Consider the following 27538-nt stretch of genomic DNA (forward strand, 5'->3'; position numbering starts at 1 on the left):
GCCCTGCGGGGGCGGCCCTGGCGTCAGGGCTGGAGGTTGCGGCAGCGCCCGGAGCATTGGCCCGCGAGGTGCACAGTCTGTCGGAGTACTTCAGCCTGCTGACCCGTGCACGTAGAGATGCGGGCCCACCGCCCGGGGGCGCCCCCCGCCCCTCCGATGGCCACCTGCGGCCCCCAGCCGAGCAGCTAGTGCCCCACGACGTGTTCATTGCCGTCAAGACCACCAAAAAGTTTCACCGCGCACGCCTCGACCTGCTGCTTGAGACCTGGATCTCGCGCCACAAGGACATGGTGAGCGCCCGCGACCTGGACGGGCGAGGTGGGGGTAATAGTCCTGTTCATCTGGTGGCAGTATCCCGTGGGCTGCTCTTCTATTAAGTCACGGGGGGTATCTGGGGTAGTGACTCTAAACATCCCCTTTCAGCCCAGTTTGCCTGGGAGGGCCACTTTCCTCTTAGAGTCGAACTGTCAGTGGGGACGGTCCTCAGCCCACTTTTAGAGCCTAGAATGGCACGCCGAGCTTCTAGTGCTTTGGGTTGATGCCCTGTGATGCTACTTGTCCCCAGTCATTGAGGCATATTAATCGGGTGTTATTGCCTCCAAATGTCCTCCAGACAGAACTCTTTCCTTAGGGGGTAAACGGGGAGTTGGGATCTCTGGTGCACAGAGCTTGTCTCCTCTCCATCCCAGTCTTTGCCTTGAGATGGGGTGGCAAGTCATTACTGATTGAAATCTGGAACTGGGGCTGGCTAGATGTTGGTGGGCCCTGGGAATACATCTCAAAAGAAGGGAGCAGGAGGTTTCCTGATCTGTGCAGAGACTCCTCTCCCTACAGTGCAGGAGCCCCCTGGGACTTGAACCTGCTGCTTAATACACCCTAGTGGAGCATCGACTTCCTACACACACATAATAAAGACACACCCCACTTTGAAAATCTCCCTTGAGGCTGCAGTAGGACGGTTGGGTCGGGGCGGGACTGACAGGGGCTATGTGGGACCTGCAGGGGGAGGTGCGGTGGGGACCATTTCTGGGAGATTCAAGGGATAAATTGGGCATTTGGGGGAAGAGCGAAGAATCTCAACTGGGGTTAAGTGTGTGTGTGTGTGGCTTAGAGAATATTCCACACCTCTTCCTCCCTGTTTGAATCCTAGAGATGGGGACCTTGTAGCCCTGTTCTGGGGCAGGACCCCAGTGAGGTCATGATGGGAGTAGGGAGACTGAGTCCTAACTGGGACCAGAGTGGGGTGGGGTGCCTGGGAACCTCATGGTAGCCTCCTGGGAACGTAGAGTCCCTTTCCCAAGGGCTCAGCGGGAGGGGGCAGTGGCAGCCCAGGGTTTTGTTTGGCGGCTGGCCGTTAGGATTCCCAGCGCCGGGCGGCTCTCACGCTGGCCCCTTGGGCAAGGTAACAAAGCCCCTTTCTCCAGCGGAGAAAAGCGTCCGGCCTCTTGTGTGCAGCTATGCGCTCCATGGGAACCGCCGCTGGGCCCTGGCCACTCAGGTTGCCTGGCGATGAGGGGGCCTCCGGGGCCCCCCCATCCCTGACTGACAGCCCTTGAAGGGCACCGTCCCTGAGCCAGGCACCTTCCCCTCCCCCTCCTTCCTGCCTCCCTACTGTGTGACTTTGGGCAGCATTCAGCCCTCTAGGGCTGAAGGTGTCTCATCTTGGACGTAGGGGGCTTTCCCCAGCTGAGGTCTCGATGTGTATTTCAACCAAGTTGGTGATCGTGGGTGACACCTAGGACTTCTCTGGACCTCAGTCTCTTTATCTCTGAAATGGGGGTAACTTTACCCTTCTGAGAGTGTTGTGAAAAGAAAGAGTACTGGCAAAACCTGCAGGCATTGAAAAGGAGCCCAAAGGGCACTCAAAGTGTGGGCCATCACTGCTCTGGACCTTGACCATGAAGGCCAGTCAGTGTTCCGTCTCACCTGTTGACCCCACACAGCAAGGTCGAACCTGTCCTCAGCAGCGGTTCTTGTGTCATGGCATATTGTGGAGCAGGGGCTCTTGAAAACTGGCAGCAGTGTTCCTCCTTTCCTAACCCTGTTCAGGGTGATTCAGACCCAATCTGATGGGGGATATTTAGGGTTGTGGTGGGGGAACCCCAGAGAGGCTGCACGAACTGAGAATGGGCATCTAACCCACAGGAAGGGGGAGGGAGGACTTCCTGGAGGAGGTGCCATTCACACTGAACTGAGGGTAGGAAAGGGCAGCTTGGGCATCATGAACACGGGGATTGTACGAGAAACTTCCAGTAGCAGGAGAGGGGGGAGTCAGCAGAGGCCACAGTGTGATGGACCTTCAAGTCCCAGATGAAGGGCTGACCCTTTGCCCCCCATGTTCCTCCCCCACCCTGTCCAGGAGTGTGTTAGACTGTAGCGACTGCCAGTGCTGCAGCCACAATTGTTGGGGAGAGCTTGGCATCCTGTGTTTCTTTGAATTGCAGCTCCAGGAACAATACCGCTTCCTGTGGGTGTCCCCCCTGCCCTGGGCCAGCCCTGCCACCCTTGCTGCCCTGTGCTTCAAGTCCTCAGGGGAGGGGTTCTGGAGAAGGGTCTTAGCCCCTGGGAGGGGCAGCTGGGCTGGACTAAGCCCATCTCTGGCCCTGGGTATGGCCACAGGCTGGGTCCATACAACTGTTTGAACCTCACCCTCTTCTACGCTTGTGTAGTAGCCAAGCGGTGCCCAACTGCTGGGACTGACTGCTAGATGAAAGGACAGGATTGGGGCTTTGCTCTGGGTACTCTGCAGCTCTTTTTATACTTGTTGTACAGAGGGGGAAACCGAGGCTCAGGGCAGTGGGTGAGATCCCTGTCTGGGTGGCCCCTTCCCCTCCTCCCCTCTGTTGTGGGGAGGCCCAGCACCCCCCTCAACCTCATCCTCCCCAGCACTCCTCTGCAGAGAGTGTCTTGCTTTCCCCCAGCGGTACAAAGGTGACTTTAATCTCTATAGCCTCAGGCTGGGTTTTTAGGGCACCACCAAAGCGCGGGAGAACAGGCCTCGCTTGATCTCATTAAGAAAGCATTTTCTTTTTAATCCAGCGGCGGCAACTGCACGTCTGCACGGGCTGGCCTCAGCCTCCCACGGCATTCCTGGGCTGAGATGCTGGGGAGCGGGCGGGGGGCTGGGTGCGAGTCTGTGCGTGCGGGCGCCCTCGGGTGTCTGCTGGGCTGTGGAAGGAGGGGGTGCACCAGCAGAGAAGGTGAAGATGGAGCCCGCCCTCTCCTCCCCCCACTCCATCTCTGAGCTCTTGTTCCTCAGATGTGGACCCACTGTGTGTGCCTGGGTTTGGGCTCAGCTAAACAACCAGCAGGGGCTGCTCAGGTGGGGGTAGTCATCCAGGTGGATCTCCAGGTTCTTGGGGATGTACTTCTTCCGGTTTGCAAATGCTGGATCCTTCCTTGGACCTATTCGTACCGTACACTGAAAGCAACATTCCTGATGGGCATGCAATTGGAGGTCTGCTGCTGTCTTTGCTCATGGCACTCCCCACTGGGCCCCAGGTTTTGCACTCAGTCATGCCAGGGTGTGCCAGGCGACACGCGCTGGGAGGGCCGGGCAGAGGAAGGAACATTCCTTCCCATGTGCCGACTGGCCCAGGCGGGCGCCGGCAGCGCCTGGCCCCGCCCCATTGGCCCCGTCTTCCAAAGCGATCCTGGCAGTGTAGCTCTGTGCTGGCACAGGTGGAGCCTTGATGTGGCCTTGGGCAAGGCCTGTCTGCTAGCCCGGGTTTCCTCTCCCCAGCAGCGGGAGGCGGGAGGGGCTGCAGGGGCACGCTCCGCTCCGTGGGCTGGGGCATATGCAGTTTCCTGTCTCAGCTCTGGTGGTCGGTAGCTTCTTAGACTAGCAGTGGTGGCTGTTTGGCTCGGAGGAGGTGATCTGCCCAGCTGGCCACACAGCTGGGAGCGCAGGGGCCCGACTTGATGGGCCGGTGCTAAGGACTGGGGGGCTGTGGCTGCACCCCTGCTCACCGGACCTCGCACCCAGCCCGGCCCAGTTAACCAGGCCAGCTGTATGGTAATGGGCAGCTCGGCTATTCCTGCTTAACGCGGCCGAGTTAAGGCCAGCCCTGTGCCCCTCGCCTTGCGGCCCAGGACAAAGCTGGCGGACAATGCCTGGTGATTCATCCTCCCTCCGGGCTCTTTGTCCGCCAGGGTTTGGCAGCCGCCCAGCAGAGGCCTTTGTCCCCAACTGATTGAGACTTGGCTTCCCAAAGCCGACCTCCTCTGTCTGTCCCCCCACCGGCCTCTGCCCCCTCCCGCAGGCCGGCGCTGTGTCAATAAGGGTGTGTGCTCTGCCAGGTGCGCTGGGCGGGCCGGGAGCCGGTTACCTGGCGGGTGGGCGGGGCGCCCCACCTGGCTCGTGCCGGCACTGCCGGCGGGCGACCTTGGGCCCAGCTGTCTAGGTGGGGGGTGGGGTCTGCTTGAGCCCCAGCCCAGCTTCCACTGAGGCTGGGCATCTGAGGCCAACGCTGCACATGGGGAAGGTGAGGTACAGGAAAGGGTAGGGACTGAGCATGACTGTGCTGAGGCTCCTGGAACTCCAGGGTGCCCGGCCCTGGACCCCTGCAGTGGCCTGGGGTGGGGGACATAGAGCTGCCTGTTCAAGGCCATGTTTCTCCTTCCAGACGTTCATTTTCACCGACGGGGAAGATGAAGCCCTGGCCAGGCACACGGGTGAGCCCTGGATTTTGGGAGTGAGGGGCTCCATTCCTGGGAGGAACTCCTCCCCTCCCAACCTCCCCTCCTGAGGGTCAGGAGGTCACTGGCCTAGGAGGGCAGTTTACTCAACTGGTTTGCTCAATGCCCCGCCCCACCACTCGCCCCCCCCCAATTCTCATGCTAATGAGGCCCTTTCAGCTCTCCCGGGCCCTTTGAGCTGATGTGACTGCAACAGGTGGCTGGTGCTGGGAAAAAGCTGCCTGAATGGGCCAGGGCGGGCTGGCCGCCCTGGGAGGGGTTTGGGCTGGGGGTGGATAATCACCAGACCTTGTGTCCTGCACTGGGAGGGAGTTGAGGGGCTGAGAAAGCTTCTCAGGGACCCTGCATGGACCCAAAGTGCCCTGGGACAGAAAGCCATCCGCATTATCTGGCTGCTTTCCTTGGCACTGCTGCGTGAGCCCATGCCATTGTACCCTCTCTGAACCTCTCTGTCCACTGAGTTCCTGCCCACTTCTCTTATCCACAGGCAACGTGGTCAATACTAACTGCTCAGCTGCCCACAGCCGCCAGGCTCTGTCCTGCAAGATGGCTGTGGAATACGACCGCTTCATCGAGTCAGGGAGGAAGTGAGTGTTGGCCTCCCTCAGGGTCCCCTTCCGTCCAGCCTCAGACCTTGGTAATACCTACTCCTTGCCTGCCCTCCCTGATGCCCACCTCGCTCCCAGGTGGTTCTGCCATGTGGACGATGATAACTACGTCAACGTGCGGGCTCTCCTGCGACTGCTGGCCAGCTTCCCGCACACCCAGGACGTGTACATAGGCAAGCCCAGCCTGGACAGACCCATCCAGGCCACTGAGCGGGTCAGCGAGAACAAGATGGTGAGTTCCAGCCGTAGGCGCAGGGTGGGGAGGAGGCTGAAGGCGTCCTGCTCCGGTGGGTGGGTCGTGTCTGGAAGTCTCATGCCACTTTCCCATCTTACAGCGCCCTGTCCACTTCTGGTTTGCCACTGGCGGAGCTGGCTTCTGTATCAGCCGTGGACTGGCCCTGAAGATGAGTCCCTGGGCCAGGTGAGTGCTCTGAGGAACGGGGGAGGCAGGCTGCCGCTAGGTCCGGCCCTCCTCATTCCCTCTGTTGTGGGGCCTGGTTTGGTCACTTTCCCAAGGCAGGTGTCCTCACCCTCACGTGCACAGTTGAGGGAGGGTTGAGTTGTGGTCCCATGACTGCCTGCGTCCTGCCTACCAGGCACCAGCGAGGGTTAGCTCCCAGGTCCAGGTACCGTTGGCAGGATCCCTACCTGCACTCAGAATCCCCGACTGGCAGACAATCACCTGGCTGGTATGAAGGAGGGTGCCTGTGGGGGCTCAGGGAGGGAGCTGCTGGGTGAGCCCCATCGGGACACAGATGTGGTCTGCACCCACTCCACGAGTATGTTGGCCTCCTCACTCTGTGCCATGCTCTGCCTGGAGGGCTCCTGCCTCTGCTCACTGTCGGCCCTTCCCCTCCGCAGCGGCGGTCACTTCATGAGCACAGCTGAGCGGATCCGGCTGCCGGACGACTGCACCATCGGCTACATCGTGGAGGCCCTGCTGGGTGTGCCTCTCATCCGGAGCGGTCTCTTTCACTCGCACCTGGAGAACCTGCAGCAGGTGCCTACCTCTGAGCTCCGGGAACAGGTGTGGCTCCCTGCAGGGACTCCAGCGGGCACAGGAAGGCACAGAACCAAGTGGGGTGGGAGGAGGGGTCACATTTAAATCTGGATGTTAGGAAGGAAGCCCTTTCCTGTTGGCTGCCACCCAGATGCCCACGACCCCCTCCCCACCCTTCCTGTCCTAGCTTCATTGTGACACACCTGCCCTGTGCTTTTTGACCAGTAGACACTCTCTTGCCCATAGCAGGCGATTCTTTCACTGGCCCCAGCTGAATCTCCCACTAGGACTTCATTCCTGGGAGGTGCAGCACTGGAGGGGTGTGAGGGCAGTGGGGACCATTAGACCTTCCTCTTTGTTCCCAGGGAGGGCGAAAGCAAGGTAGCTCTGTGTCCAAGAGCCACATAGGCAATCTTGGACACAGTTGGGGGGTGCATTGGGGCCCCTCCCAGCACCACTCTGCCCTCTCCTTACAGGTGACCCTGAGCTATGGCATGTTTGAAAACAAGCGGAATGCTATCCACATGAAGGGACCCTTCTCGGTGGAGGCTGACCCATCCAGGTAAAGCAGCTGAGGGCCGGATGGGGGTCCTATGGAAGGGACCCTGGGGAGCTGGCAGTCACACTAAACAGCATGACCAGAGTGCCCAGCGTGGAGCAGGCCCCTCTACCAGTGCTGTGGGTGCTAGCACTCCTACCCACACGGACTCATCCTCCACTTTGTCCCCACAGGTTCCGCTCCATTCACTGCCACCTGTACCCGGACACACCCTGGTGTCCCCGAACTGCCATCTTCTAGGAGCTGCAGCTGAGACCCTGTCCCTGGGCGCCCCTGGTATCCAAAGGGCCCAGGGACCCTGTTGTGCTGCCCTGGCCTTGGCATTCGAGGCTCCCCCAGGGCTGTGCCACGCACGTGTTTATAGTGTCCCCTTTGTGTAGCAGGCTGCTGGGCAGTTCTGCTCTGCTGGGGAGGAGCAGTCACAAGTGCCACTTGTCTGCCTTTCCCAGCTCTTCAGGTCTGCGGGCTCCACAGCCCATGTGCAGACCTCTGTACATCAGAGGTCGTTCTGAGGACAGTTTTACTGTTACTGTTCTGAGGTCTTTGGGATGCTCCGTAGGATGTACAGGTGTCTTTATATTCCTGCTGCATGCAGGCCCTGTGCTGGGGCCCCTGCACCCTAAGATCCTGACTCTTGCCCTAGAACCCCTAGAATAGCTGGGCCATGCTCAGAACAAGAAAAATGGGTTCTGGGGTGAGTGGCCTGGGTCCCCTCCTCCCCTGAGCTATAGCCCGGGCACTCTGTGGCTCCGAGGAATAGCAGCCACTCACTGTCTGGGCACAGGGGCCCCACCAAGTCTCCAGTGGCCATGTGGCTAGGGGAAGAGTGACTTCCTTCCCTGCCCTCCTGGGTAGTGGGGGTGTCTTCCCTTTGTCTCCTCGTATTGGGGAGTCAGAGCTAAGCATTTATCTCCTCTCCAAAGTAGAGAGAAAGTCACCCATAGTGGGTGTGTCTGTAAATATTGTGACAGTATTTTTTTACTGTGCTTGTTTTTCTAAAGAGGGTGGGTAAAAAGTAGGGTGTATTTGTCTTTTGGGGGTAGGGGAGGGTGTTATTTTATCTTTTCTGTGGATCAGAAAAAGCAGAAGCCAAACTTGGGGTAATCTTTGTTTTTAAAGTTGATGGAAATGTCTGACACTTTATGTATTTATGTGTCCCAACATCTGGATTCTCCCTGCCCTCCTCTTGCATATTTCTTCTCCTGGGGCCCAGTTTGCTCACCTGGCCTCCAAGCTGTGTTGTGTCTTCTGTTTTTCTTTCTGCAAAGACTTAGCTGGGGAAGCAAACGATAAGGGAAAAGTTCTCAGGGAATTGAAGTGTGGTTGCTATGGTGACATCCTTTGCTGTGAATAAAGGTGCTTTGGGGCAACCTGGGGGCTCTGGTCTCAATTGGAAGCTAGGCCTGGGCTGCCGATCCAACAAAGTGTCTCCAGCTGGATGGGAGCTCAGGCCTGTCTGCCCTGCTGAGGCGGGAGGTGGTACAGAGCCCTCTGAACCAGCCATTATGGGAAAAAACTTGGGATCTTGCAGGCAGGTGCCTGAAAGGGGTGGTCAACCCAGGGTTCCTCCGATGTAGTCAGGGGGCTGCTAGATCCCCAGTTCCGACCCAGGGAGCAGCCCCCAGACCATGGTACCCCTGCCTGACCTGAAACAACTGCCTGGGTGTCCATCTCTCTTGGACCTGGCCTGAAACTTCTCTTCCTGGCTTCGTTCCCATCACAAACCCTGAAAGGTCACAACCGTGTCCCCTTTGGCAGATGGGGAGACTGAGGTTCATTGTGGGTGATCCCCAAGCCTAGGCAGCTGGGCTGGTAGGGTGGTAAAATGTGCATCCTTAGAGGACATGCAGGCCTTGGATTCCAGCCTTCCTGGCCTCCCCTTGGGTCCCGAGCCCTCACCTGGACAGATCCCAGAGGCCGGGGCCAGGATTTTCCTTCAGAAAGTAGCTTCGTTTGCCCTTCTTGAAATGCAGTCTTTGAGGGTGGAGGTGGGGGGGGAAGAGGGAGGCCTGCACTAGCCTCCATCTGGGGAATTCCCTCCTCACCCTGCTCCTGGCAGCTGGGGCAGCCTTCACTTCCTCTTCCTCCAAATGAGACACCTCCCTGCCCCCCGCAGGTCTTGCTCTGTGGCCTGAGCTCCTGGTTCCCTGTGACCGTCACACATCCCTGTCCTCCCCCCACTCTGTTGCAAGCTCATCCTTATCAACACATCAGGAAGGCAGGCAGGCTTTGAGAAGTGTGTCCCCCCCACCTGCTGAGGACAGAATGCTGGCCCCCATTCCTCCCAGACACATGTTCACACAACATCCCCCAGCTGGCTGGGGTGGGGGGCGGGGGGTGCTTCTCTAACCCAGGGTGTTTGCCCTGGTCTGGGGGTGACTGATTGGGGTCTGACCTCTTGCCTTAGACAGCCTTGAGTCAGCAAGTGTGGTTTCCAGAACACCCAGAAGTTTTCTAGACAGGGCCTAGGGTAGTGGGAAGGCAGGCAGCTAAATCTATACTTGGGGGTGCCCCCAGTCTCAGCACCCCTATGTGCCAGGTGGGTGGAGGTGGTGACCACATGTCACTGGATGGCGCTGGTCCGTGCTCCGGACAAGGAAACCAAGTGTACGTGTGTGTGTGTGGGTGTCCGAGAAGAACCACCACTGTGTAGTAGCAGTACCCTTCCTGTCCCGCAGTGAGCAGGAGCTCCTGACTTGGGGGTGGAGACCCAGGGCCCCAGTACTGCCTCCCACAGCTGCCACAACCTCTTCGCAGAGCTGGCACCAGGCCTGGGGCGAGGTGTGGCTGTGTGGCCCCTTCGGGGCTGGTCCAAACGCTTGTGGGGGCCTGGGACAGAATGGCGATGGCAGAGCAAAGGGCCCGGGGCAGATCGGGGGGAGACCTGACCACCATCTGAGAAATGGGGATAAGTGTGGTCAGGGCCAGTCCCGGGCCCGGGAGGAGTCCAGAGGAGCACAGGCCCTTTCCTCTGCTAAACAAGCTGCTGAGGGAGGAAGGGAAGTTTCTCCTTCCTCAGAAGGGAAGCGGGCCCAGGAGAGGCCTTACAGGAACTGGGCAGCCTGAGTTCTTCCATCCGCAGCCCTTAGGGGTGTGAGGAAGGGGCCCTTCCCCCAGAAGATGAGTCACCGTGACCTCACTTCTCCTTGAGACAAGTGTGGGGTAGTGATGCCCCACCCCTGGTGGCAACACTACCCCACACATTGGGTTAGTGGCTGGTTAGAGAGGTTCCTGGTTGGCCAAAGGGGCCCTGTCTGCACCCCCAGCCAGGCTCAGGCTGGCTCATTCTGGCTCCCAAACTGCCAGTAATAGGTGGATTTTCAGAGCCACCTACCAGTAGGGCTGTTAGGGTCTCAGTGAGGTGACAACTCATCCTATTAGCTCCCCACTCCAGCTCCCTGAATGCCTGGGGAGCTCACTGGAGCTAGGTCTGGGAGGGGGGCAGGAAGGGGTGCAGGGTGGGCCCCTCCCTACTCATTTGAAACAACTTCCCTTCCCCAGAAGACTGACTTCCCCAGAAAAAGTGTGGCTTTGTAGGGCAAGACTTTGTAGGGGAAGGCTTTGTAGGGCAGGGTAGGGAGAGCTCCAGATCTCTGGCAGTCCAGGGGGGAGGTGGGGTAGGGAGTGTTTGAAAGAAGTTGCAGAAGTGGAGCAAGCTGGGATCTTCTGGAAGACTGAGGAGGGGTCGTGGAGGTCTCCCCAACTCTCCCCCATGGGCCCCACTAGCAGCGGGTAGCCAGGGGGCTTTCCATAGGCCCCTCCTAGGCCCCCCCGGAGGTACCAGGTGTGTGTCTATGTGGGGGGGGGGCACAGGGGGGAGGGGAGAGAGAAAGGGGGGGCGGGAGAAGGGGAGAGGAGGGAGTAGGAGGAAGTGTGGGGGGAGGCAGATCCCCCGCTGTGGCTGCAGTCAGGGCTGCCTTCTGGGCTAGGAGTCAGAAAGGAAGTGGGTGACCTGAGTCAGCTTCATCTTTTTGTCAGATTAACTGGTCAGTTCTGTTGCCACCAGGCCTGTCTGCAGCGCTGGCCTTGGAGACGTTCTCAGAGGTAACGGCTTCCCCAGCCCCTTTGGGTTCCTTTCTAGGACGGACCCCAGGGATCTAGGGGCTGCGCACCTCCTCCCCAGAAGGCTGCGTCCCTAATGTCCCTAACGCCACACCGAGGGGACAGCTCAGCGCCATGGCGGCGTCCCTCGTGCGCCCCCTACTGCCCAAACAGGCCTCTGGCGCCCCCTCCGCCTGCCGCCCACCGCGGTCCTTGGGTGCCGTCTGGTGGCCAGAGCTGGTGCTTTCTCCCCGCACAGACCCACCTTTCCTAGAACCCGTCCCGGGATCTGGCAGGGATGCGACCCTGTCTCTGCAGCCTTGTGCTAGTTCTTTACAATTCACATCATGGTTCTTAAAGTTATTACTGAGGTTTGGTTTATGCTTTATGTGTCATGTCAATAAACAAGCTGAGCTCGCTGCTGCAGGCCATCCTAGGTCACCCCCACTGCTGTCCTGTCCCCTGGCTCTGGCGTGGGGTTCGACACTGCATCTCTTATGATACTTCCCGGTGAGCCACATGCCCGACCCCCACTTCAGCCGAGTGGCATTTCACTTCCTGCGCTAACTTTGCGGTTGCAGCCAGCCTACACTGGGAACGTGCTGGGAATGCCGATTCTGGGGCCAGCTCCTCTCTCTCCGCCCCCCACCCGATTCAGCGCCCCAGCCCTGCCCCAGTGTCTCTTGGTTCTCTGAGGGCCCAGCGACCCCTGCTGGCACTTGCCTTCCTCTGACCCAACTTCTGGAGATGCTCACGATGCCACTCCTGGACATCTCGGCGCTGACCACCCTCAGTCATGGATCACACCACCTACTGGCCCCCTTCCCTTCTGGGAAGATTTCGACTCCTGACTCACTGCTACTGGACACTCCTGTGTCCAGTCGGGTGCCTGGTGTTGTGGCACTTCCCAAATCCTTGGCCTCCCTTCTGTTTTCTCCTCACCCCAAGTTCATGGTACCTCCCCAAATCTTCAGGGACAGCGGAACCCAGGATATTCCATTTCCTCTGTCTAGCTTACTGCCTCCAATTTCCTGACCCAGCCGGACTCCCAATGTCTCACCCTCTACTTGAAGGCTTATTCTAACCTGACTGACATCCCCATGTGATATGCCCTTGAACTCACCTTATATAAATCATATATCTATCAATTATAAACATACATGTATATGTATATAAAAATCATGTTTCCATGGTCTCAAGTCTCAGGACTAATCAGGACAATGTGTTTTGATGCACACAATATAATGAACTTAGGGTAGTGTGGGCTCCCTGAGTGCCAGGAACACTGGGTGCAGGGCAGAGGCTGATGGGTGGAGGATTGGCCATTTAAGTCCTAACTTCCCCTAGACCTCATTGTTCATCTGGAAAAACAGGATGGCCCCATCTTGCCCACGTCAGAGTGCAGCTGTGGGAGATCATTGGGGAGGAATCCACTTGTCCTTTGAACAACACAGGTTTGGACTGCACAGGCCCACCCATCTATTTTTAAAAAAGATTTATTTTTATTTATTTATGCATACAAGAGCTGGGGTGTTGGCCAGAGGTGTGGGGTGGAGTGAGAGGACTCACCAGGGACAGAGTGGGGAGCAGAACTGGCAGATCTACTGAAACACACTGTTGAGGGGAGCAGCAGGCAGGTCAGGAGAGGTCTGCTGCACCATGTGGGTCACCTCCCTGGTCGGGGGTCAAACTCAGCTGCAATGGCTGCAGCTTCATAGTGCTGAGACCTAACCCGCTGTCCCATCAGAGAGGTCCGGGTACACTCATCTGTTGACTGGTGCTCTCTCATCAATTGATTCAGCATATGCCAGATTCTCTCCATCCCAGGTTCCACGTGCCTAGGTTCCTCCCACCCCCTTGAAACTCCTCACCTAGTTGCTAGACAGGTACCATATTTGCACCTTACCCTCACCCCTAATCCCTAACCCTAACACCGACTCCACTGCCAGCACGCACAGGGCAGGTTCACCATGGAATTTGGGCAGACAGATGAGCGTCCAGGAGCCCTCAGCGGATTCTACAGGCTCTCTTGTTCTCTTGGGGAGCCAGGTACACAGACATACCAGGCAGGGTGGCTGGCATGTGAGGAGGCAGGCATGGGTGGGGCAAGGAGGTGCTGGGAGGCAAAAAATAGAGCTCAGTTGCCTGACTGCTTCCCACAAAACTACACATTCTCCAGGTTCTCTCTGGTGTTCTCTCATGTCTTGCTTCCTGCAGCTGTCCTTTGTCTCTGAGGGATGCTGCTCTTAGATCCCTGGCCTCAGGTGAGCACACTTACACATGTCCACACTCGTGCCCCAGGTGTCTACGATCAGGCACGGGTGCCCCGCACCCACGCTCCCCAGCGCCTTCTGCATCAACACCATTGAGGCCACAGGTGAGCGCCACAGAGGCTTTTGGCGGAAAAAAACCTGATCAATCCATTTGCCCTACACTGACTACATTTCACCAGTAGGTGGCACTGGGTGTTAAAAAGTTACAGCACAAACGGGTAAATTGAAGCTTTTCCTGGGACTTAAGGGAAAAAAAAATGACTTTTTTGCTTCTGAAAACCTGATAGTATCAGACGCCTCTTGTGTTCTGCCTCACATCGTCTCAGCCCACTTTTCTCCACCAGCCGTTGCTGAGACAGCTGGTGACAGAATTTAACTCCATCTGCTTTGCCTATCTTTTTATTTTTCACTACGGCCTTTTTTCTCATGTGTGATGGGACACCTGTGAAAAACTGCTTATCTCTTGTGCATGCTCATAACTGCAAGCCTGGGGAACTTTACACCCATAGTGTAAAGAGACTACTCGGGATGGGGAGTATGGTAATTATTCCTCTTCTGTCCCTCAGGCCTAGGCTAGCCTTTTAAAAATATCTAACATTCTGATCTCTAGCACCTTAGATAATATAGAGTCTGTCTTTGAACTGCATGTAATTATAAAAAAATGTTAAGTACTATTTTGGGCCTGACATTGTTCACTCAACATTATTTCTGAGAGGTTTATTCACGTTGTGGTATCTAGGAGTAGTTAATTTTTTTCATTGCTTCTAGTGTTCAGTTGTGTGAATAGGTCACAATTTATTCTACTGTGGGGAAACATTTGAGATGGTCCCATAGGTTAGCTATTTTGAATAATATTGCTTTAACATATTTATATGTCTTTTTAGAATATAGATACTCATTTTTTGTTGGTTAATAGAATTTTACTGTAGTTATTGTTTTTTTTTTTTTTGCCTTGAGGTAATATCGGTTTGCAATGTCATCTATATTTTAGGAGTACTGATTCACATCTCCTCAAAATTATACTATCACCCCAAGCCTGCCAGCAAAGGAGGGGAGTCCTCTTGGGCAAGACAGATTTCTGTCACTGATGGCAGGGCCCAAGGGCCACATCCGTACACAGAGAGGTTGGTACTCCCCAAAGCTATGAACAAATTTCTCCTGAATGAGACACATTGGTGGCTGGACACAGACTTGCTAGAGCAAGAAGGTGGTTTTGTGGAGTAAAGTTTAAATTTCTGGGTCCTAAAGAAATTCACAGGCCTCACAAAGAAAGTCAGTTTTGAAAACACACTCACAAAGCCAAAGCAAGTCTTAGGAAATGTGCACGAGATTCTGTAAGCACCCACCTTCTCCAGGGCTGCCTCCGCAGGAAAGGCTGAGGCAACGATTCTCTTAAAAAAAAAAAAAAAATCAGTGCACTCTTAGCTATGGATTATTAAATACATTAGGCTGAAAAACATTTAGCGCTGTTTTTTTGACTGACTTTCAGTCAGACTATGTGTGCAGCCGCTTGGAAATTTCCCCCATTTGGTTCTTCTCCTATGCTATTTTTAGCTGGTTTCATGGTCACAAAGCCTGTCAAGGATGTAACCTGTAAAGGAGTTGACCTTGAACTCATCTGACTACACACCTACTCAGGAGACCAGACACCCCCATTATGTAGTTTCATTTTGCTTACACTAGTCCTGTTACAATCTAGATTTCTAAGGCACAAATTCTAACTTCACACATGAAGAACAGTAAGTTTTATTAATAAAAAATGAAAAAGGAAGCCTTCTTTTTCTAGTGATGGTCATTACCTAATTCACGCCAATTCTCTTGTCAAAGACAACTATAAAAAAATGAGACAAATAAAATTTGCCTCAGGGCACTGAAGAGCCAACAAAGGAGAGATAAGTTACTGGGTCAATATTGGGAGAAGGTAGAAACTCATGGAGAGGAACACTGAATTTTGGGGTGCCTTTCCCTGGGGGCATCTGCTGAGGCTATGAGAACAGCTAAAGGGACTGAGATGCTAAGCAACACTTTCCATAAACTCATAAGTCCTAAAAATATCATAGATCTTTAAGAGCTGTGTCCAAGTAGTAAGTGTGAAACATGTAGTCACAGATCTTTAAAGAGGCTGTTATTTACTTTTAGATGATCTTTATCTCTGAAATTAGTAAGGTAACTTTGTATTGCCGATGCTCCGAAATGATTCTAGAAGAATATAACAGTATTCTAAGTCCTGAATTATTTCTTTGTTTTTAATGCAGATGATTGACACTCAAGAACAAGGAGAAAAACAAGACAACCAGAAACATACAAATACAAAACCAGGTGAAATGAACAACAAAAAAAGGACAACAGAGAATTAACATCCTCAAAGAAATAAAAGCAAGATTGAGAATTTGGGCAGAGATATGGAAGTTATAAGAAAGAACAAATGGAAATTTTATAACACAAAAATAAAATGATAGCAGTTAAAAAAAAAAAACCATGGACAGAATAGAGGCAAATCAGACCCCACTGAAGAGAGAACTAATGAACTGGAAGATAGGTTAGAAGAATATACTCAGAATGAATTGTGAAGAGGCACATAATTGGAAAATACAGACAAGACCAAGTATGAAACCTAGAGAATATTATGAAAGGTCAAACAAAGAGGAATCTTAGAAAAGTAAGAACTGAAAACCAGGAAGCAGAGGAAGGAAAATACGCAAATAAAAATGAATGGGAACACAGACAAGTCAAAAAATGCGGAAGATTTAGGGAACATCATGTTATTTTTCAACACCAAAATAATTCACTGTTGTTTTTTTTACAGTGGGGGAATCTGAAACCTGGAGTGATGATGGTGCTTGCAGTAAGGGGTCTATCCAGGAGTCCACTAGCCACTAGGCTGGGCCCTTGCCACTGACATGGACATGAGAGGCAGGAGGACATAGACTATTATAGAGACCGAGACCTGCTGGAACTTGATGTGGTACTAGTGGGAAGTGAAAGGTCTGGTAAAAGGCAGAAAGTTGTGGGAGTCAGTGGGTTTTCTCAAATGGGGAAGTGGGCACACCACAGGACAAAATTTCTGCTGGCAGAGAGGGGGATGATAGAATGTGAGCCCAAGCTGTCGGGGGGGGGGGGGGGGGAGAAGCCACCAAGTAAATTACACTTGGGGGACAGCCAAGTAAGAGCTCAAAGGTAACATGAGCTCCAGTGGGAAGAGGGGGATTCGGAGCAGGCAGTCCTAGGTGCCCCCTACTCACTAATTATAGGATACCCCATTCATAACACCATGGGATCATGATGTCTAGAGGGCCACTATAACCACCTCTTTTGCCCCCTGTTGCATTTCATATACTTTTCAGACTCTTGGGTAATAATGTTCATTAGGATCCACTAGACAAATAGCCTATCAGTTTTCCTTCTCACAGACTTCACCATCAACTCCTCCACTTTTTTGGGTCAGGGTCTGAGACAGGTGAGATTTTGTGAATAAACTTAGCTTACTACGGAATATTTTTCAGTAACAAAAGTTACTGAGTTATTTTAAGCATGAGCTTGACATGATCCATTTTATGCATCAACTCAGAGTGCTGAATAATATGGGGAGGGAAGGGTTTGGATTGTAATGTTCAGCTTGGGGCTGGGGCAGAAGTCTACATTGGATATGACAAAAGCAGAATTAAACGTCTGAAGTTAGGAAAGGGGCAGATTTTATAAATGAAGGAGAGAAGTGACCAGGTGAGGCAGGTACTGAGGGACGGAAGGGTTCCTGCCACAATCCCTCAGCTGAACGTTGCAATCCAAACTCTTTCCTCTCTATATTATTCAGCACTCCGAGTTGATATATGAAATGGGTCACGTCAAGCTTATGCTTAAAATATTTCAGCATACATGAACTATTTGGACTATTGGGAAGGTGTTGCCTTGTTATGGGATGGGGGTGTTTCCCACAACAAGGAGGATTTTCTCTAAATGTTTTTTGTTTCTTTCTCACTTCTTACTCTTTCCCATGAAAACAGGATGAATTATCTCATTGGTGAGAGCGGGAAAGAAATGGTTTACAATATGCCTGAATGTCTCCTTCCCACCCTTTGCTTCTGGAGCTAAGTTGTTCTCAGAAGTCACTTCTGGTCTCCTCCCTGAGTTAGCTCTCACAGCAACATCCCTCAGGTGTGGGGACTTTGGAGTTTCCCATTAGTGCTTGGACAGAGAGAGACAATTAGTCCACTCAGGCTGCCATAACCAAAAGGTGTGTTAGACCACAGCCACTGCTTTTCCTCACAGTGCTCAAGTTCTTGAGACCCGAAGTCAAGACGAAGAAGGGAAAGGAACCGGGAGTGTATTTTTATCAGATCACAAAATTTTAATTCAACATGTATTTTAAAAAATATGTGTGTGTGTGTGTGTCTAGGACTTTAAATTAAGACACCCCAATGGCTTGGGAATCAACACTTCTCTCTGGAGAACATTATTCTAAACAGACTTATATCTGAGATTCTAGATGCTGAATTAACTAGTGTCACAGTACCTTCAAATTCTTGGCTTAAATGTACTGTTTTCTGTAGTTTAAAACTGCAGAATAATGGAGTGAATACAGCTCTTATTTTTACATGACAACTAAGATACTGTTAACTAAGTCTGGACTGGGGTGTGGAGGCAGAGTTAAGTGGAGAAATCTGTTAAAACAAGCAGCCCTCAGGGAAACCACGTGGTTTCTGTTCTTCATTTGTGATGTGCAATGTAAGTCCAAGAGAGGTGATGGAAACTTCTGAAGCACTTACAAAGTTTTCCACCACGGTGTGTGATAAGGAGTGCATCCAGAATCTAGGACAGAGATAATAACTATAGATCAGTCTGGAGGGAAAATGAGAGACTGAAGAGGAGGGGCCAAGGTGAGCATAGTTAGTGGCAGGTTGGCTCTGTGGCAGTCAGGGACAGGGGCAGGGCAGGATGGTCTGTTGACAGAAGAAGGAAGTCTGTCTAGAGATACTGAGGGTAGGTTTTGCTGAGAACAGAGAGAAAGAAGCATCTGCAAATGACATGCTCTCTCTGCAACTTGTGTTTCTAGCTGTTGTTTCAGGAGGTGTCTACGTAGAAGGTAAGGACAACTGCACAGGTAGGTGGATCTGGGTCACGGATGGGTCTGGATTGTGAGGACACAGGAGTGCTTGCAACCTGAGATCCCTGTCTCCAGGACCAGTTCATGCATCTGAGGTGGGGAGAGGGCCCAGGCGTCAGGAAAATGTCACTGTTAAGTTAGTCTAGCATTTCTCTCCCTGGTGTCTTTGTCACCACCTATCTTGTCTCCTATCTTTTCTTGCCTCTTTTTTTTTTTAAAAGTACTGTAATTATGTGTTTATTTATTTAGAAGGACTGGGGTACAGGCCAGAGGTGTGGGGGGTGAGAGGATGCACCAGAGACAGGGTGGGGAGCAGAACAGGTGGATCTACTGAAATCCACTGCTGAGGGGAGCAGCGGGCGGGACAGAAGAGGTCTGTTGCACCATGTGGGTCACCTCTCTAGCTGGGAATCGAACTCAGGCCATCCTGGTGATAGTGCTGAGACTTAACTGCTAGGCTTCTGCAGAGGCCATCTGCTTGCCTCTTTTATCACTAAGCTACCTGACCTTCTACCTGTAGCAGTCCAGGAAAACGTCTTCCATGTGATCCAGATCTCATCCTTTGCCAACAATTCCTGGGCACAGAATCTGGGCTCAGGTTGGCTGAATGAGCTGCAGACTCATGGCTGGGAGAGTAAAGCAGGAACGATCCTTTACCTGTACACTTGGTCCAAGGGCCACTTCAGTGATCAGGAGATGATGAACTTGGAACTGCTATTCCGTTTCTACTTGTCTGGACTAACTCAGGACATTAAAGCGTACACAAGCCAATTTCAGTTCACATGTAAGTTCATCTCACTGAGGCAAATCATTCCAAAGCTCTTCTGTTCTGGCAAATGTTCTCATGTCCTTCTGGACCATTCCCACCCCATCATCACAATTTCCATGCATAAACTTTTGGGGTTTATGCCAGGTGGTAACTCTTCAGCATTTCCTAGACTCTTGATTTTGGACTCCCTTATTTTTTCTCATGCTTTTTTTTGGGGGGGCGGGGGTTAATATATTGATTTATTTAATTTTACATCATTGTTCTTTTTCCATTTTTTTTTTACAGTGTTTGCTTCTTTTTCTGCAGGTGTAGTCCCCATAGAATTTCCACCACCAGTTCACCCGTGCACCATCACCATAACTTCCCCGGTGCTTCCCTTCCTAGGGGCCACAAAATTCTCCCACTTTGGACTTGACTTTTTAAAATAGGATTTCTTCCACCACTCAGTTTTTTTAGAGGTCTGTGTTCATAGTCTGACAACCGTTGTGACCCACTTCATGTGCTCCAGAGAGGTGTACTCTCACTTCCTTCACACAGACTCCCCCCAACTCATCTCATATGAGTCACCTATCATTTCCCCTGACTTCTCAATTCACCTCCTAATTCTTAGTATTTGTATTTTATGCTCTCTCCCACAGCCCACTGATTCTTTTTCACCTTGTTCTTCCCAAATATACCTGAATCACTGGCATATCCATATGAAGCCTCTTTCTTGCTCTGCTGTTTTTATAAGGCCCTAAGTTCTTATGTTGTTCCTGGAATCTTTTTCATTAACCTTTCTTCTTTCTCTCCCCAGATCCTTTTATATTACAGGTGACAGCTGGCTGTGAGTTGGATTCTAGGGACACCAGAAAAAGCTTCTTTCGGGCAGCTTATCAAGGGTCAGATTTACTAAGTTTGCAAAACATGTCATGGGTCCCAGCTCCAGAAGGTGGGAGTAGGGCCCAGAAAATATGCGGTATAATCAATCACCATGAGGGCATCAAAGAAACAGTGGACAAACTCTTTAGGGACATCTGCCCCCGATTTGTTTTGGGTCTCCTTGATGCCGGAAAGCTGTATCTCCAGAGACAAGGTCAGTTCAACTCCTTCCACTAGGATTCTAAGATTGATCTATTCAAGTCTTGCCCCTTCCCACCACCTCCTTCCAAGTTAGGATAAACAAGAGTTCAAGGGTGGGGATGGATCAAAGATTCCTAGAGGAGGGTAATGTGTGTAAATTAATGTGGGTTTTTGTTCCTTAGCTGTGTGTAGAATCCTCATCTAAATATGTCTCCTACCCTCTGCAGTGAGGCCAGTGGCCTGGCTGTCCAGTGGCCACACCCCTGGATCTGTCCAACAGCTGCTGATCTGTCATGTCTCTGGCTTCTACCCAAAGCCTATTTGGGTGAAGTGGATGCGGGGAGATGAGGAGTTGCCAGACACTCAGCGAGACGGTGACCTGCCCCATGCTGATGGGACGTGGTATCTTCGGGTGACCCTGAATGTGGAGGCTAAGGAGGCAGTAGGCCTGTCTTGCCATGTGAGGCACAGCAGTCTGGGAGGCCAGAAGATCATCCTCTATTGGGGTAAATAAGACTGGATCTGTAAGCATGAACAGGAAATTCTTTAACATAGGACAGAGAAGAGTGAAGTTTCATGATGCCAGAAATAGGTGAGAGGGATATCAGGAAGGAATGAGTACAGGTGATTTCTGGAATGTGGGAATGGAACATGAGGGCCACTCAGATGTAAGGGATTTGGGGTTGATGTGGAACCCTTCACTGAGCAGGGGTGGGAATAGAGTCAGTAGATGATAGGATTCACACCCAGTGCATATATTGATGTAGGGAAATAATTGGATGGATGTATACTGTGGGTTTAAAATGACATCTGTGTGTTTCTCCATTTTTTTTATAGGACATCACCCTTCCATGAACTTGACCCCGTTGCTAGTGATCATACTTTTAATACTTCTAGTAGTCCTTGCATTATGGTTTAAGAAGCGCCGGTGAGTTCTTTGTATTTCTTCTTCTCTTCTCAGTTTCTTATTTCATATTCTATTTTTACCTCTCTTTGCTTTTATCTCCTGACTTCTTCCTTTACCCTCCAACTTATCCAGCATTATCTCAATCTTTCTCCTTTTCAGCTCATATCAAATTATATCCTGAGATTCCCACCATGCCTCTTCTTTGTCGTGAGAACCCAATAGCCCAGGAGTCCAGGAGCCCAGGACCACAGTGATGCCATCCTTTATACTCTCCATGTATAATCATCTGTTAATACAAACTTGTTTCTGTGACTACAGAACACCTTCCTTGTAATCTCCATTCATTCAATAGTACTCCACCTTCAAAGCCCATTTCTGACATCACCTGCTTCTTTCCTGACTTGTGAGTGGGAAGCAATCTCTCCCTTATCAACTTAATTTCTTTAACCACACTCTACTACATGTACATGTGGCCTCTCACCTCATGCAGTTACTTAGATCTTTCTTCCCATTCCAATATTTAAGTTTCTTAAGGACAATGATCATGACAAAGGTGCCTTTCCTGCATGTCATATGTGCTCAGGGAAAATCAGATCAAAGGCAACAAAGCATCTCCATGTTGGAATAACTCTCACGTTGACAGTCTTTCTCATATCCGTTCCTGACGTCTTGCAGCATTTGAAATAGTGATGAGTCTCTTTCTTGTTTAAATGGCTTTTACTTGGGCAAGCAATTCCACATTCCTTGAGCTACCTCATTTCCTCTCTAAATTCTTAAAGAAAAATGCAGTGTTGCTCCTTGAAACACTCATTTCCTGAACTCAGTGAGTCAAATCTGTCCAATTTATTTCAAACACAAAGAGACAGTGTGCAGGCCACATGGGAAAGGTAGTGAGGCAGATACGTCACTGAGTGGCTAAGAGAGAGGAGCAAGAGACTGGTCCTCAGGGTTGGGGAGATCAAGGCAGGGGATATAAATAGCAGACAAGTTCCCCAAAGGGTGGTGATGTCCATGATACCCTTACCTACACCTTGATTCCTTTGTGTTCATTCAACAAGTCAACTAATGTTTCATAATTATTGCAATAGTTCTGATATCTGACATCTGTCTCATAATTATTGCAATAGTTATTGCAATAATTACGAGACAGGCATTACGAGACAGGCACATACAACTTGTAAACCGGCAGGGGGGAAACAATCAAGATTGTAACCACCTGCCTGAAATTGCTGTATATCTCTTCAGCTGGTCCGTGTCCTTTCTACTGGCTAGATTATTTAGTTTCTCAAAATAATTTTTCAATCACTTTATTGATATGTAAAATCAAATCAAATCTTGTATTTTGTGTACTGTTCCATTTGTTTTAACAATTGTGTACACCCCTGTCCATTACAAATGTAAGCACAACCACGACTAGATGGAAACATTTTTATTATCCCAATAGACTGCCAATTGAACATCATTACGCCTACTGACACGCCTTGTGCTAATTAAACTAGGTTTGTTTTCTTTCTGATTTTACTAAAATGGAACAGACTGGGGCCCTCCCTGGAGGTGCAAGGGGTAAAACTGCAGCACGGTGAAGCTCTCCACAGCCACTGCAGCAGGAGTTTGATTTCCCAGCCAGAGAGGTGACCCACATGGTGCATCCTCTCATTATTGCATCTCTGACCTATACCCCAGTTGTTGTATGTGTAAATAAATAAATCTTAAAAATAAATGTAGTAAACTGTATGTACTCTTTGTATCTGGCAATTTTTAACCTAGAATATGGTTATAAGTCAGTCATATTGCTTGTTAGTGTACCAATAGTCCACCTCTTTTTAGTGCTCAATAGAATGAGATGTATGAAGATATTTTTATCCATTCACTCTTTAATGGACATTGCTTTAATTCTAGTTTAAGTTTTTTTGAGTAAAGTCATTATTATTGTTTTTTTTTTCTGTGAACTGGAAATAAAGTCTCAATGACAGTTAGACAAAGAGTTTATGACATAATCAAAGTGAGGATTTGAACCCATCAAGCACTCTGATAGACCTAACTTTGTGAGAGCTATTCCAGTATACAAATTGGGATTTAGTTTATGTAGGTAGGAACAGTGGATAATTGATATCAGGAATGTAATTACTCTTGACAGGAGGGGTTTCTAGTTCTAGGTTGTCCTGACCTAAAGGTATGCCAATGCTAGAGGAAAACAAAGCAGGATTTACTCTCTGCTTCCCTCAGCAATACATTTCAACCAATCTGTCTGTTCTGTTCCTCACTCTGTCTCTGGTGAATGTTACTGCATAGATACAAAGGCTGGGTACTCATTGTTAAATCTTTTTCATTTGGCTCCTTGGTCATCAGTGGGGGTGAAAAGCCTGGCTTTTCTGCAGGCATCATATCTTATATAGTTGTTTCAGGCAAGCAGATGGCTTTACTCTCTACAAGAGAGCATTATGTTTGCATTTGTTTTGCCTTAATTCTTTTGTTTGTTCTTTGTTTGCTTCCTGCCTTGCTATCGGCTGCCCCCACATTGTAGACATTGAGGGCTCCATTTGTTAAAAAAAAAATGCAGAACTCTGGCCCTCCCTGGGGGTGCTATGGGTCAAAACCCAACACTATGAAACTATACACAGCCACTTCAGCAGAAGTTCCATCCCTGGCCAAGGAGGGGACCCTTATGGCACAGCAGATCTCTCCTATCCCACCCTCTGCTCTCCTCAGCTGTGTATAGTGAATCTGCCTGTCTGCTCCCCACTATGTCTTGTATGCATAAATAAATCTTTAAAAAAAGGCAGAACTCTTCTCTTTCCTTCTTTTCTTCTTCCTTTCCCCTCTCCTTCCCTCCTTTGTCCTCTCTTCTTCCTCTCTGTTTCTTTCTTTTTCCCTCTCCTTCTATCCTATCTCTATTACTTTCTTTCTTCCCCCACCCCCTACTGTCTCTTCTCCCTTACTCTTTATACTTCTTACTTTCTATTTCCTGGGTGCCTAGAAGTCACTCCTGAGTCATTATAGTTTAACGATAGTTAATGATTAGTCATAAGTTGTGTCTTAAGTCAGAAAAGTTTCCACCTTTGAGGGAATCTTATGGACTGAATCACATATTGGCTATTCAAGACCTTTACAAGTCTGCTCTGACTTCTTCTTTTTCTGCAAAATAGAAGTTTGCCCAAAGGCAAGAAGAAAACCATAGCCCTCTTTAGTCTCTCCTTAGTGAGTAAGTAGTAAATAGGAAGAAACACCTACATGCTCATCAGTTAATAAATGTACAAACAAAATGTGGTATATACATACAGTCATCAAAAGGAATGAAAGTGATATGTAATACAATGTGTCTGAACCTCTAAAACATCATGCTAAGTAAAAAGAAATCAGATTCAAAGGACACACATAGTGTATGATTCCATTTATTTGAAATCTACAGAATAAGTAAGCCCACAGATCCAAAAATAAGACTATTGGTTTATAGGAGCCTGAGAAGTAGGAATGAAGTGCAGGGTGGGTGAAGGGGAGGGGAAGCGGAAGGGGAAGGGATGACTCTAAATATGTGTGGTATTTTTTTGGGAACAATAAAAATGTTTTGCAAGTTGTTAGAACTATTGCTTGCCAACATTGTAATGTGCTAAATGCCATAGAATCATATCCTTCATAATGGTTAATTTGTTATGTTTCACATAAATAAATAATTAACAAAAAATCTACTCTTTAATATGAGAGGCTAAAGTCTATGAGGTGTTCCACTAGAAGAGAATGGAAGAAAAGATGGGAAATCCTTGGAAAGAAAAAAACTGCCTAAAAAGTAAACATGAAATAAATTGATAAAAATTTCCTCCTTACCAAGAAGAGATGCAAGAAAACAATAAAATAGAATTTGATTCTAGAATTTGTTCACATCTAGGGACCATGGCTGTCACTAGACCACCCTTTAAGCTGGACAACTGCAAGCAGTGTATAGAGTAGCTTTCTCACTCAAAAATTCTTAAAAATTGTTCATGGCAGTGAACCAACAGAACATGCAATACAGTGAATCTTGTGTGCTCTCCCCAAAACTGTAGCTTAGAAAAAGAAATGATGCTTATGTCAAAGGGTTTGCAAGTAATGTGAAGTCTTCTGTTGACTATGACTGTTACCCCCAAAGTGGGCGAGGTTATATCATCTGTTTGATTCTGGGCATATTGTTCAGACCTATGTTGGAATTGGGAGCATTTTTCTGGACTTTCTAATAAGGCGGTGCTAATCTTGGATGAAGGTTACACTTAGTAATACTGTGAACTGTTTATTTCTAGGAGTAGAGAATGTTATATTACTCATTTTTTATTTTCTTATCTACGTCTGTAGGATTTATTAGTGAAAACTCAATACACTTGGAATGTTTTGGTACTGTATCTCTGTTAGCTAGTAAGTAGATTTATACTTACTTGTCATTTTTTCCTGAAAAACATTTTCAAGAATTCTCTTTACAGCTAACATATTGATTAGAGTCCAAGTACTTCACTCGGTGGATGTTAAGTGTATTTTAAAGTTTGTTAAGGACACAAAGAGATGAGTAGGTGACATCATAGGACATTGATCTCTGAACTTGTGGTGAAAAATAAAATGACTAACTCCTTACTCATCTAGTAATGCTTTATCTAGTAAAAGGAAAGCCCCAAATAAAGACAAAGATTCTGAACTACTGTAGAAGGACAAGGGATTTCTACTGCTTAGAGTTAACTCTTTGTTAAAGGTACCTGGGAGGTCACCCTGACATGGCAGAATAGGGGAGGTTCTGATAAACCTTTCTCCAAAACACCACTCTAGAAAAACTAAACTTTGCTCTCAGGAAATGCCTCCATCTATCTCATCACTGAGATGATGGGGAACTGAAACATGGATATTTTGTTCTGAAGTTGGTGACTCACTGTTAGGGTGTATGAGGGAGAGACAAGGTAAGGAAGTTGCAGGCAGGGAGGCAGCCACACTCGTCAGTTTGTTACTTGAGAAAACTGGGGTCTGGGCACAGAATGAGTGGCCATATGAATGTACATGTGGACTTTTTTCAGTAAGGGTGTGCAGGTTTGCTTGTAGATCAGCACTGGGACTCTTGGTTCAATTGTGGGCAAGCTGGCTGTTGCAGTGCAGGCGGCCATGACCCCTGCCCTGCCAGGAGCTCTGAGAGAGTCCCATGGCCTACTCTGTGCCCCCTACTGCACAGAGGAATAGCATGGGGGCAGGGACAGTTCCTGAGTTCTGTGAATCAGTGACTAATAATTGATTTGCAAAGGAAGGGAAGAAGAGGCAGCAAAAATCTTTCTACCTGGAATAACCCTCCTTCTCCACTAAGACTGATACCAACTTGTTGCCCTCACTCCTCACCAGCAGCTGCTCCCACACCTCACCTGCAACCAAGTTGAACAAAGATAATCTCAACAAAATCCAAACTACAGCATGCCTACTGGAATTAACAAAAAGGCAATAGGCATGCTCAGAGACAGAGGGGCATCGGAACCTATGGTGAAAAGGCTGAAAGAGAAGAATAGAGACCTTTATAAAGGATGTGGAATTTGAGTACCTAACACATGTTTTCTTTATTTTCTTTATTGAGGTAATATAGGTTTACCACACTGTCCATGTTTTGGGGGAACAGGTTCATACCTCTGCAGATGTAAGTTACCACCACATCATCAAACACCATTAAGCCATGGGCCTCCTTCCTGTTTTATTCTCACCACACCCTCCCTTTTTTCCTAACAGTCTTAATTATACACTCATGTTTCTAGAGCTTATTTTGGTTTGGATTTTTCCTTGTTTCTTCCTGCCTCTGTATTCCACATATGAATGAAATGATCTGGTGTTTGTCTCTCTCCTTCTGACTTATTTCATTTACCATAGTTCCCTCCACTTCCATCCATATTGACACAAATGGCAAGAGTTCACCTTTTTCTATAGCTGGGTAGTATTCCATTGTGTATATATATTACAATTTATTAACCCCTTGTTCTCTCAGTGGGCATGTAGGTGGTTTCTATAATTCTGGTTATTGTAAATACTGTTGTAAATTAGTGATTTTATATTCTTCAGGCAGATACTTATGAGTGGAATTTCTTGGATCATATGGTAGATCTATTTTTAATATTTTGAGGAACCTCCATACTCTTTTCCATAGAGACTAGACCAGTCTTCATTCCCACCAATATTGTATGAATTTTCCTTTTCCTCCACATATTTGCAACATTTAAAAATATCATTCTTACTAGAGTGAGGTGATATACCATTGTGACTTTAAGGTTTGCATTTCCCTGATGTTGAATATTTTTTTTCATGTGTCTATTTGACATCTGTATGCCTTCGTTGGAGAAGAGTCTCCTTAGCTCTACTGCTTGTTTTCAGATTGGTTCTTTAGAAAAACAAATTTTAAAAGACCAAAAAGTTCTTAGCAGTTCAGTCAAACAAAGAGAAGCAAGCGCAGGATCTTAGGAAACATATCTAACACCAAAAAGAGTTCTTCACTAGAGAGATTGAAGACATTTAGAAAACAATAAAAGAAGCTGATTAA

At 49.3% G+C, this 27538-nt stretch overlaps 2 protein-coding genes across 2 annotated transcripts in view; both read left to right on the forward strand.

The window, feature by feature from the left end:
- The window catches only part of LFNG (LFNG O-fucosylpeptide 3-beta-N-acetylglucosaminyltransferase), an 11760-nt gene extending 3534 nt beyond the window's left edge, over window positions 1–8226 (forward strand). Inside the window, exons 2-9 of the mRNA XM_012728893.1 lie at window positions 28–290; window positions 4626–4674; window positions 5186–5285; window positions 5385–5538; window positions 5642–5727; window positions 6168–6333; window positions 6783–6868; window positions 7039–8226. Coding sequence (XP_012584347.1) covers window positions 28–290; window positions 4626–4674; window positions 5186–5285; window positions 5385–5538; window positions 5642–5727; window positions 6168–6333; window positions 6783–6868; window positions 7039–7105 — 971 coding nt within the window. The 3' untranslated portion in view covers window positions 7106–8226. The remainder of the gene's footprint in view (window positions 1–27; window positions 291–4625; window positions 4675–5185; window positions 5286–5384; window positions 5539–5641; window positions 5728–6167; window positions 6334–6782; window positions 6869–7038) is intronic.
- A 9975-nt stretch (window positions 8227–18201) lies between these two features.
- CD1C (CD1c molecule) lies at window positions 18202–22561 on the forward strand. Its single transcript, XM_012728894.1, has 6 exons — window positions 18202–18259; window positions 18738–19064; window positions 19846–20124; window positions 20339–20617; window positions 20949–21039; window positions 21178–22561. Exons 1-6 carry the CDS (start codon window positions 18202–18204, stop codon window positions 21197–21199), a joined length of 1056 nt encoding a protein of 351 aa, XP_012584348.1. The 3' UTR covers window positions 21200–22561.
- Window positions 22562–27538: the final 4977 nt, after the last annotated feature.

The sequence above is a fragment of the Condylura cristata genome, unplaced genomic scaffold (assembly GCF_000260355.1).
Source record: "Condylura cristata isolate star-nosed mole 26May11 unplaced genomic scaffold, ConCri1.0 scaffold00024, whole genome shotgun sequence".
Lineage (NCBI taxonomy): Eukaryota > Metazoa > Chordata > Mammalia > Eulipotyphla > Talpidae > Condylura > Condylura cristata.